At 46.4% G+C, this 12,178-nt stretch overlaps 1 protein-coding gene across 9 annotated transcripts in view; it reads left to right on the forward strand.

Moving 5' to 3' along the window:
• SMOC1 (SPARC related modular calcium binding 1) overlaps positions 1–12,178 on the forward strand; it is a 157,322-nt gene that overhangs the window by 126,766 nt on the left and 18,378 nt on the right. For all 9 annotated transcript variants that reach the window (XM_081290051.1, XM_081290052.1, XM_081290045.1 and 6 more), the window contains one exon: positions 11,639–11,831. In XM_081290051.1, coding sequence (XP_081146177.1) covers positions 11,639–11,831 — 193 coding nt within the window. The remainder of the gene's footprint in view (positions 1–11,638; positions 11,832–12,178) is intronic.

Raw genomic sequence — 12,178 nt, forward strand, 5'->3', positions numbered from 1 at the left:
CACCTGGAATCTCGTACATGACGTGATTGGAAGGAAGAATGAGTAATCCACTCACGTTAGCAGCCGGGACGGGCCTGGGCTTGTGTGCATTTAAAATATTTATATAAAAACAAACCCAGGATATTTATTTCTATAACTGACCTTCTGGGCATCTGCCTGTCTATCCCATGCAGGTGCCTTGGTCTGTCGTGACCAATGGGACTGAGCTGGGCAGGGGCTGGTGGTCATCCCCATGGCAACAAAGGCTCCGTTCTTTCTCTAGTTGCCCCTTTGCCGAGAGAAGCTGTAATCATATGTGGGGGCCCCAGAGAGCCTACCCATCAGCTCATTTTTACCTCATTTTAAAATTAGCTCCTTTGCCCACATTGTTTGCTTGGAACAAGAGTCTGGTGGTGACTATGTAATTCAGCCTCGAGGACTTGTTTGACTAGCAAAGTTTTATTTCTGGAGGTGAATTTATATGCTTTGGGGGGTTTGATAGCAAAACCACATTTTTCTTGCTAAAAAGCTGAAATCAAAGATCCTGTCCAGGTATTGTAATTGGTTTGTTACAATTTACTGGAAGTCTAGAATGGTCTGTGCTTTAATTTGAGGCTCCTCATTTTGTGTTTATTTGTAAATGATTTTGGGAGTAGGCAGGGTATAGTATAAACACCTTATAAATTTACAAGAACATTGGCCTTTTTTGGGGGTAGAGAGTGAAGTTATGATACTTAATTTTGACAAGTTAAAATATATTTCTTTCATCTTTTCCCTTTATGCCTTTCTCTTCCTTCCTTGCCTGAATTTTTATTTTATTTATTTATTTTTTATCTCTTGTCCCTTAAAGTACAGAGTCTGTCAGGTCAAGGTCAACAAGATTACTGAGGAAAAACTAGAAAAACATAGAGCCTTCTATTTCTTAGTACTTATCCTTGCAAAACTACTGTGAAGCTTTCCTATTTATTTATTATTATTTTTTTTTTTATTTTGAGGGTGGGTCCTATCTGCCTGCTTCACAGCCTGAGTCAAAGGAGACAGAAACTTCCCGAAAACTTGAATGGATGTGAGTCAGTGATACTTTGGGGGCAAAAGTTAAGAAGAGACATGATTATGTGCTATATCAGGACAATCCATTCTGGAAGATATGTCCTCTGTAGAATTTATATCTCATTCTCCCCTAACCCTTAGGAGTTCGGCATCTGTCTGTGTGGGAAGGAGGTGGTGACCACCTCAGACCATGGTGAGCCATGCATGGCCATATTAGGTTCTGCAGAGTGAAGCTGTTTAGACAGGCTGTCTGGTTTGTAATTTTCCCTTACACCTCCTCCCCCATGACACTTCATCCCAACAATATGCCCTATTTCCAGTAATACCTGCAAACACCCCTCTGAGGGGTGCTCTCTGCTGCATCAAGAATGTGGGATGGAAGTGTTACTTTTGCCTGAAGATGGGGCTCCTGGGACACTACAGGTAGGTATGATTGGCAGGCCCTGTCGCAGGACTACAGAAAGAGGTCTGAGGTCCAGGGGACAGCTCGAATGTCCCCAGCAGTCTTGTCACGGACTCAGCCCCTTCCTAGTGCTTAGTTTGAAAAGTGCTGTTGAATGGTCGGACGGTAGACCCTTAGAGTGAGAAGGGCCTGGGAGTCGTCTAATACCACCATTTAATTTTCAGTGAGAAATCAGGAACCCACGCTCCCTGAGGGCTTTGTCCAGGGTCCCAGGCCCATCAACAACTCTTATGTGCCAAGGCCTCTGCTGGGAGGAGGGTAAGAGAAGCAACCCAGGAACATTTAAGGAAGGAGCTGACCATCAGGCAGATGAAGCAGGTTCATAGTGTGGCGCCCCCACACCAGGAGGGGGGAGTATTTTTATCACTGGCATTATTTTGAATTCTTTTGGCATAAGTTAATAAAGAGCAGACTGACGCTTAGTTACATATATTTTTTAGTTCACCTTTAGTGGACCCCTTTATTGCCTGTATTGAGGGCAGACTGCTCCCATCACCCTATCTCCTAGGTCAGCCGCTGAAATCAATGGAGGAGACTAGTCATGCATAAGGATAGGACAGAAAGATCACATTCCCAGGTAATTGACACACCACTATCTTAGGTTAGCTAATCATATAGCAGCTGCCATTTATCTATGTACTCTGGTACTGGGCTAAATGCTTTATATATACTATTATATTAAATTTAAAAAAAATTTTTTTAATATTATATGGTGCTGGGGATCATACCCAGGGCATTGCACCTGTTAAGTGCATGTTCTGCCATAGAGTTCCACCCCCATACCCCCAGACACATATATGACAACATCTAATCTTTATAGTGACCTTGTGAAGCCTGTGCTAGGGTTGCCCTACTTTTACAGATAAGGAACCTGGGACTTGGAGAACTTCCATAAACTGATCAAGGTCATAGGTTTAACAAGTAGGAGAGCCTGGTCCACTGACTGACTCCAAAGCGCATGATCTTGACTGCCATGCTATACAGCCTGTGTTTCAGCTGTGGTTGACTTTGATGAAATCTCCCAGTGTGCCAGACCCTTGGCTGGAACATGAAGGAGTAGAGTGACAGGCACTTCCTTCTGCTTTTAGCTGTGCCAAGGAAGCCCAGGTATCTCCATCCTGAACTGCAGCTCCTGGAACATCTTCCCTCTAAATGCCCTAAGTGCCCTCTGACATTTGGGGACAGCCACTTGGCTGAGCCTTTATACCATCCCCATTCCCTATCTGGGGTGGAGCCTGAGATGACTCTTCTCTTGGCTGGCTGGCTAATCAGAATAGGTGCTTGGTCCAGAAGTCTTCTCCAAGGTCCCTCTATAGCTTTTGATTGGACGATGATGTTGTCATTGTCACTTCCTTTCACTGCATACTCTGTGGAGAAAAGAACTTTTTCGTTTTAAAAATTGGTGCAAACTTTCTGTTCTCCCCACTCCCAGCTCTACCCCCATACACACGGGGACTGACTTTATTCTGTTTGCCTGTGACTTGCTTCCTGCCCTGGCAGCTCCCTTTCTCAGTCAGTTGTCTGCCCTCTGTTCTGAAGGGAGCCCTGAGCAGTGGTTTCATGGGCTCTCCTCTTCTTCAGGGGTTGTGAGAACCCCTGGGTAACTCTAAGTCACATGGATGTTGAAGCTTGGGAATTAGCTCAGGCCAAGTGGCATTCAGTGACATGGGTGATGGAAAGCCCATGGTGGAAGGGCAGGGCCAGCCCAGCAAATGGTGCTTGGAAAAATGATCCTCCGGAGGCCACTTAGCCCCTCCTGTGAAAAAATGCTAAGTCCACAAGTAAGAAAAATAACTTCTTCACATAGTTGGCTTGAAACCATAGGTGCTAAAACCCCATGTGGCTAAATAAACAGAAAGGGCCTGCTCAGTGATGCCCCATAAATCACTCCCAGAGATCACGGACTCCAGCAGGGCCTCTCTCCCGAGTACCACATCTCCAGCCCCAGTGCTTACGCTTCCCGAGCAGCAAAGTCAATGCCTTAAAATCTGGCCCCACCTTCCCTCCTTTTGCTTCTGCAGTTCCTTCTTCTACCAAGTTTTCAGCCACCCAGCAATTTGGGGGCGGTGGTGACACCACCTGTCCACATATTCATGTGGACCCGGAGAGTCCTAAGGCAGGAGGTGCATGGTTCCTTACGCCTCTGGCATTACATGTTGTGATTTGGAAAGGTTATTTCAAATGCATGGTTTGTTATTTTGGGTTATCTTCCAGCATTTCATTCATTTTTGATAAGAGGCGAGGTGGGCGGAGGTATTTGAAGGGTTTCAGGGTCACTGGAGGTGACATGACATTAGTGTTTTCCTTAATATTCTTGGCCTGGCAGGATCATTCCTTTTGCAATGAAACATAAGTAAGCGTCTCTCATTTTTCAGGCTGGGTAGCCTTTTATTGATGCCCCCCCCCCGCCCCCTAAGAAAATCAAGTCTGAGGGCTGAGTGTCTCATTTCCCAGGATGAGTCAAGGGGCAGATATTCTTTTTTCAGCCCCTGCGGTCTGATCCCCAACGTTTGGCATTTATTCCACAGTGGATGGCCCCATCTCTGGAGCATCAGACTAGAACGAACTTCTTGGACTAAATACTCTTCCTGAATTCTTTATCCCTAAGACTCCATGGTTCTCTTCTGAGTGAGGAGCTGGTGCCAGGGATGGGGGTTGGTGAAAATTGGGAAGGATTTCACAGTCCTTGCTGTCAGAAGTTTGCAGACTTGTGGGGTCAGGATACCAAGGGCTATGTCACGGGACGGGCAGAGACTCTTCAGGGACCGTGTACTCCTTAACCTTCTGTTTTAGTCAGCTTTCTCAATGCTGTGACTAAAGGATCTGACCAGCAAAACTGTAGAGGGGGAAGAGTTTATTTGAGGGCTCATGGTTTCAGAGGTCATATCCATAGAAGGCTGGGTCTATTCCTCACAGCTCAAGGTAAGACTGAACATTATGGCAGGAGAGGGTGGTGGACAGAAGCAGCTCACATCATGGTGATCAGGCCAGATACAAATATATATACCCAAGGCCACACCCCACTCTCTACCTCCTCCAGCCACACCTTATCACTTCATTACCACTCAGTTAATCCCTATCAAAGGATTAAATCACTGATTGGATTAAGACTCCCACAACCCAGTCATTTCTCCTCTGAACCTCCTTGCATTGCCTCACACGGGAGCTTTTGGGGGACACCTCACATCTAAACCATAACACCTTCTGCCAGGATGAGACCCTCAGGGCAAGCTTCAGGGATGGAGAAAGGCCTTGGGTGAGGGTAGGTTAAGCTGTTATGGCTAGGTCTTTCTGCTTGATTTTTAATGGAACATTTCTGACCCCTTCAGGGCACCAGCACAAGGCCACACCCACGCACAGCCTGGTCCCAGACCTTCTCAGGATCCTCTGCTTGAGCCCTAATCTTTCTTTAGGTCCTTCTTTCTCAGTTCAGTGTCAGCTTTCCACTCCTTTTCTGTCGTGTAAGCAACTATGTCAGGATGACTTGAGTAGCTGCCATATCAACAGACCCTCCTAGAGCAGAGCCCCTGGCTCTTTCTCTGGTGGACAGAATCCTTGATCCAGGTGTCTTCCCAGCTCAGGTCTTGGAGGCCTGGAACTCCTCAGTTCTTCTGTGTGTGGTTCTATGTAAGATTTGGCTTTTTCCCTCACACTCATCTTTCCTGTGGACCTTGATGTCTTGTTCTGTATGTCCACTTGGCTGGGCAACTGGGTCCCATTGTTTGGTCAAATACTGTCTAGGGGCTGGGGATGTGGCTCAAGCGGTAGCGCGCTCGCCTGGCATGCGTGCGGCCCGGGTTTGATCCTCAGCACCACATACAAACAAAGATGTTGTGTCTGCCGAAAACTAAAAAATAAATACTAAAAAATTCTCTCTTTCTTTAAAAAAAAACAAAAAACACTGTCTAGATGTTGCTGCAGAGATATTTTGTAGATATAGTGAACATTTATAGTCAGTTGACTTTAATTAAATTACCCTCCATGATGTGGGTGGGCCTTATCCAATCAGTTTTGAAAGTGTTTTTTAGGGGGGTGGATTTAAGGGGGGTGGGGAGGGCAGGCAGGTTACCACTGAGCTGCATCCCAAGCCCTTTTTGTTTTTTATTTTGAGGCAAGGCCTCGCAAATTGCTGAGGCTGGCCTCAAACTTGCAATCGTCCTGCCTCAGCCCCCCAAGTTGCTGGGATTATAGATGTGCACCATCACACCTGGCTCAGTCTGAAGAGAAAAGTCTGAGGTTTTTCAAAGAAAAAAGGGATCTTCTCTCAAGGCTAACATAGAAGTCCTGCCTGAGTGTCCAACCTATGGACTTGACCTTTTGCTTTTGTACTCAAGACTGTCTATCACTCTTACCTAACTTTCCAGCCTATTGACCTGCCTGCGTATTATAGACTTGCCAGTCCCTGCAGCCAACTCCTTAAAATTTCTCTCTCCTCCCTCTCTCTCTCTCTCTCTCTCTCTCTCTCTCTCTCTCTCTCTCTCTCTCTCTCTCTCTCCTACTGGATTTCTTTCTCTGGAGAACCTTGAGTGACAAGGGTCTCACTGTTGCCTTCTCTCACCACCCATGTCTCTGCCACCGTGAGATTCCCATTTTCATTTGTTAAAGAGTTCACAATGTGGCTGGCTCACCCATCACTGTTGACTGTACCTTGAGGGTGCTTGGGTGTTGGATTACCCAGGATTTCAGCTTTCTTCTCTGTACCTTCTTTTAGCATGTCCTCCTCCGGACGGCAGCAACCGGAAAGAAGACCCAAAAGGTTGAAACTCATATAACTTATAATATTTACATTTGTTGGCCATTTTTGCTTTAAAAGAAAAAAAGTGAAGAAAAAAGATGATGAAAGAGAAAAGGTTCCCAAGAGAAAAGGATAAACTCTGGGCTAAAATCAAGACTGAGGCTTAGCTGAGGATTTAGGTTCTCCGTGTCCTCCTTCACTCCTAATTACCATGGTAACTGAGAGGCGTGGGCCGCACACAGACAGAGCTCTTCTCCCTGCTTATCCCTTCTTGGCGGGACACCTAAGGATCGGGCCCTGGGCCTTCCGACAGGGCTTACGACCTGGTTCGACCTGGCCTTTCCTCCCCGTCTCCTGCTCTGTCCACTCCTGGGCCTGCTTCGGAGTGCTGGAGGAGGGGCTGGACTTTGCTGCACTTCTCCACAGGGTGTTTCTTTGTTCTGTGTCTTCTTTAGCAGCCGAAGTTGGTGAGTGAGGCTTTAGTCACTCGCTGTCACGCAGGGAGTGACCAGGCTCTCACTTTTTCTCTGCACCATCCCAGGGATGAGATTATAAAGGGTAGGCCTGTGTAAGTGTGTAGGTATGTGTGTCATGGATTCCCATGCCCCCTGGCCAGCCCCGGTTCCTCTTCCCTGCTGTTTATTATGTCTTCCGAGTGTGTGCAGAAGGTCCTGGCCCATTCCCATAGTGACTGGGCAGACCTTCTCATCTTGTCGTCCTTCCCTGAACTTTCCTAAGCAGAGACAGAGTGTTTGAGAACAGTGGGTGCCTACTTTGGGAGACTCTGCCCTCTTTGAATAGATGGTGGTGAAGAGACCCTGTCTTGCATTCTGGAACGTGACTTTTAGGAAAACTGATAGTTGTGAATTTTAAGATTCCTTTGGGAGGTAACGGAGAAGGGCAGAGGTAACAGTGGCCCCAGGATGGGCTGGCTTCTGGCTTCTCAGATCAGGAATGATCCTCTACCCCTTGTTACTTGCTTATTAGCATTTGGATGGAGAAGCACTGCAGGAATAATTTGATGATTGATTGGTTGGTTGATGGAAGGACTTTCAGGGTCTGCAAAAGTACTTATGTAATAAATTGATCAAGAATTGAGCAGGTCTAGATGTTTCAGTTGTCTATTACTATGTCATCAACCACTTCCAAATTTATTGACTTACCATAGGATAATTTATTCTTGCTAATGTGCCTATGGGTTGGCCCAGTGGTTCTTTAACTGATTTTACTTAAATTCCCTCGCGGTCTCATCCAGGTGGAGGGTCAGCAGAGCAAAACATCCCTGATGGCCTCTCACATGTCAGGCAGTTGGTGCTGGCTATGGTTAAACTGCTTCTCTTGTCTGTGCCCTCTCTTCTCCAGGAGGCTAGACCAGTTTCCTTACATGGTGGCCTCAGGGCAGTTTCCAAGGAAGTGACAGGGGAAGCTGCAAATCCTCAAAGGTCTCCCTGGTCCTCCAGCATCATCACTGTGACATTCCTAGCCAAAGCCAGTCATGGTCCATACAAATGGGACTATAAAAAGGCACCGTTTTGGTTGTTTTCATCACTGTGACCAAAAGACCCAGGGAGGAAAGGTTTATTTGGTACTTGCAGTTTCAGAGTTCTCAGTTCACAAACAGCAAACTCTATAGCTCTGGACCTTATGTGAGGCAGCAATTCATGGAGGAAGGTAATAGGGAAGCAGAGCTGTGCTCACCAGGGACAAAATATAAACCCCAAAGGCACGTCCCCAGTGACCTACCTCCTCTGGCCACTCCCCACCTGCCTGCAGGTACCACCCAGTTAATCCCTATCAGTGGATTAATGCACTGAGTAGGTTAAAGCTCTCATAACCCAATCATTTCACCAAATTTTTCTTGCATTGTTGCACACATGAGATTTTGGGGACACCTCTGTCTGAATCATAACAGGCATGAAGAGGGGGAGGCACAGTCACTGAAGACTGTTTTGTAACAATCTACTACATATACTGAGTAAAAGAAAAATGTAGGTTAGATTAAACATCAGATTAGCCTATGGCTATGAACAATGTCATTGCAAGAGGTGAAGGATGTAGCCAAACTGGAGTCCCCATTCTGCCACCTCCTAGTTGTGTGGTCTTGATCAAATTCCTGCATCCTTCCCTCAGGGGAGGAGTGGGACGTGGATTAATAGAAGGAGAGCGTCCAGTATCAAGTCTGGCTCATGGTAAATGTTAGCTGCTGGTGTTCATTTTATAGTTCTGTACTGGCCGGCAAGTTACCAATTGGGTTTTAAGTTTTCTACTTTGGAGGCATAGAGAAAAATACTCAGGTACAAGATTTTGTAGTGTGCTTAAGTTGAGAAAATATGGTCAATTCAGAAGAATGCAGCAGAATTGAGGTAATCTGCAAAGTACTGACCTGGGAAAGCTCACTGTGAAAATGAATGTATTTTCTTCCTATGGCAAGTGGTTAGAGGCAATACCGCCTTGAAGTTAGCAAGGTGGGCTCCACTGTCCTCCTTGACTGGATTCCCAGCACGCTGCTTTTTCTCTCCTGCAGAATGAATTTGGGAAAATGCATGATCTCTAAAATTCATCTTCCTCTTTTCCCAAGTGGGCATCATAATAGTCCCCACCTCAGGCAGGCCGAGAGATTAGGAAGTAAAATCTTTAGCCTATTGCCTGGCACATTTTACTCAATGAATATTAGCTTTTAATGTTATTAGTTGTAAAGGTGATTTTAAAGGGGAATTTTTCTTTATGGAAGACACATGGCGTACTCTTCACAAATGGTTGGTGCTATTATGATGAACCACCCTTGTCTTCTTCTAAGAGGGCACCTGGACATACAGGGACTGTAATAAATAAATAAATAAATAAATGATGAATAACAGGGTAATAAAGTAATAAGCCCTGTGTTTAGTCTTCTCCTTAATTCCATGCTACTCTCCATTTTTCTAGATTACCGAGTTTTATCATTTATGATTTTATTTTCTGTAGAACTTTCCAGAAGCTGACTATATACATTTCTGAACAGCCTTCAGAGACTTCCAGAAATCCATCCACAGGGCCCACACCACTGATGACACCTCTTCCTACCTAGCCCCTGCCCACATTGCCACAGGCTCTGGGACCCCCAGTGGTGTGAAGTCAGGTTCATTACTCATGCTGTCCCCGCAGTGGTGGGGGAGGGAGTTCCCTCCTCCCCTCTCGGTGTCTCCCTGTGTCTGATTTATGGCTCAGATGATTGGCCTGGAGGGCCTTAATTTAAAGCCTCTGTCAGAGGCTGTTGTAGGAACGTGGTGCCAGCAAAAAGCTGTTTTCCTCTGCCTGTGCTTCACTGTCGCCTCTTTCATGGCATGAAATATGAGGCAGGAAAGTAAGGCTACCACACTGGGGTGGAGGGAGCTATTGCAATCCTCTTGTGAAGTTGCCCTGATGCCTTCCCAGCCAGAGGCTGAAGTCAGAGTGCCTGGTCCGTGTGCCAGGTTTCCCCAGGCCCCCTTTCCCCATTCTGCTTTGGTCTCTTTCCTAAGCTGCCTCCAGGTGCTGCTCTGGTGGTGGTTATGACTGGGGCAGGATCCCTAGTCTGATGTTCATCAGTTGCTTTAACCTATACCTTGTCCTGCCAAGGAGAGTCTCTTTAGCTTTGCTGGGTTTGCATTATGGAAACAATAGTTATTTTTTCACTTTCCAAGTTAAAAATTACATTTCTATAGTGAATAGACTGTCTCTCTATAAAATATAATCTCCATCCCTGCCTCTTTTCCATCAGATATTTTTAGGCCCCAAGGAAATAGTCCCCTTACCTGCAGAGAGAATTACTAGACTATTGTTATTCATCAGCATATTCCCTGCCAGTGAGACAGAGGACAGTTTCCCATCACCTAACTTCCTTGTTTGGCGATGGTGGGTGGGGTACCAGGGATTGAACTCAGGGGCACTCAACCACTGAGCCACATCTCATGGAGTTTGCTGAGGCCGGCTTTAATTTGTGATCCTCCTGCCTCAGCCTCCTGAGTAGTGGGATTACGGGTAAGTGCCACTGCGGCCGGTCCATCATCTAACTTCTTTAAGTTAGTGTTGAGTTTTGTGTCTCTTGTACACCTGTAATGTATTTGTGCTTCACATGTATGTGTGTCATCAATGGAACCATTATTTTGAGGGCTTTGGCTTCTTTGGGGTAACATCTCTGTTATTTTGATCATTTTCTCTGTGTTTAGTGAGTGACATGGCTCTCTAGGTTCCTGATGCCAAGTTCCTGCTCTAAGAATGGCATTTTGTAAGCATACAAAAATTACAAGGGATGCCCAAGACTATGTTCCTATCAACTTCTTCAAGAGGAAAGATAGAGTAATGAAAAAAAAGTAATCATAAAATCAGGAAATAAACAGGTAAATAAAAAAAATTAGGTTTTAGTACAGGTTAATAATGCAACCCTCGTTTGTTTAAGAAAAAATGTAGCTGTGTGTGTTGTGCATCCGAATTTGCTTATATTTGTGTACTAAAACAGAAGATCTAAGGAAGGTGGAGGGGTTAACTTTGGTGAGGTTATGGGGTTGTTTAATTTTTTTTTTCTTTTTAAAGTTTTCTTTATAATAAGGAAAGAAACCCAACACTATTTATTTTTAAAAATTAAAACAGAAACAAAAGCAAACCCAAAAAAACAGCAAGGGAAGCCAGGCTTGTGGACGGGGTAGAATTTTCAGGTAAGGGCCGTGCAGGTGGGAGGCTCTATTCCTGGTGCAGGGAACTTACACTGTCTCTGCCTGGGCCAACCCAGTTTGGATGTTCAGACATGTTGACTTGTTCCTGATACCGCTGAGCACAGACACCTTCCTGCCAGGCCTGTTTTCTCTCCCACTGGACAGAAGCAGTATTGAGTAATCAATGCAAGCCTACTTTGTCCAGCCTGTTGGAGGATGGGAAGGAGCTGAACTTGGCTCTTGTGTCTGTTCTTCTTGGGTGGTGAGCATCACTTTGCATGAGGCTGGTGGCTCGTGCTCTGTCCTGCTGTGTCTGGGCTTGGCGTCTACCTACACATGACATCCCTGCGTCGGCTCGCAGGGCAGCCTGGCTCCTGCGCCTGCCTCTCCTGGGGCCAATAGACAGTACATCAGCAGGAACCACTCTGAAAACAGTGAGGAAATTCCAGCCCCAGGGCAAACTGCTGCTCTGAGAAGGAACAGCCTGGAGTCCGTGGCTGGCTCGCAGCTGCAGCAGACGCTGTTTGGTGGGAATGGTGATGAACCCTGGCGGTGGAGATGACCACAGGGCTGTTCTGGGCTTCCCAGCCCCTCACCACAGGCTGGCATGGGAGGCACAGCGGTCTGTGATGCTTCAGTATCTGGACCATCAGTTCCTTGGGGCCAGGCCTGGTCATTGCTCTTGACTTTGGATGCCAGGCATAGAAGTTATAGTCACAGAGGCTGCTTCTTCTCTTACAGAGAAAGTCCACTCATGTGACCAGGAGAGACAGAGCGCCCTGGAAGAGGCGCGGCAGAATCCCCGTGAGGGCATTGTCATCCCTGAATGTGCCCCTGGGGGGCTCTATAAGCCAGTGCAGTGCCACCAGTCCACTGGTTACTGCTGGTGTGTGCTGGTGGACACGGGGCGCCCGCTGCCTGGGACCTCCACACGGTAAGCCTGCCCAAGCCTGTGTCGCACCTGAACTGGGTCCTGGGATAAGAGGACCAGCTTCCGGTTCTGTTAGCATGTCTCAGCTTGACTGCCCTAGTTAGGTGGGAGTCAGGTCACTAGGAGACCCGCTTTTCTATTCATGAGCAGATGAGATTCCCTTAGAAAAATCCTGGACTTAGATTCTGGTCACAGAGCTGGCTCTTTCTATCTGTGGAACTTGGAAGAGTATTAACCTACATGGTCTCAGTTGCCTGATGACATCAGTATGTTGTCAGAGTTAACAGGTTCTATGGATCAAAAAAGATCCTGTGTGCAGATCTAGGGTGGCCCTGTTATTATGCTTGAGT

Source organism: Spermophilus citellus, assembly GCF_964194105.1.
Source record: "Spermophilus citellus genome assembly, chromosome: 4".
In the NCBI taxonomy this organism is placed as follows: Eukaryota; Metazoa; Chordata; class Mammalia; order Rodentia; family Sciuridae; genus Spermophilus; species Spermophilus citellus.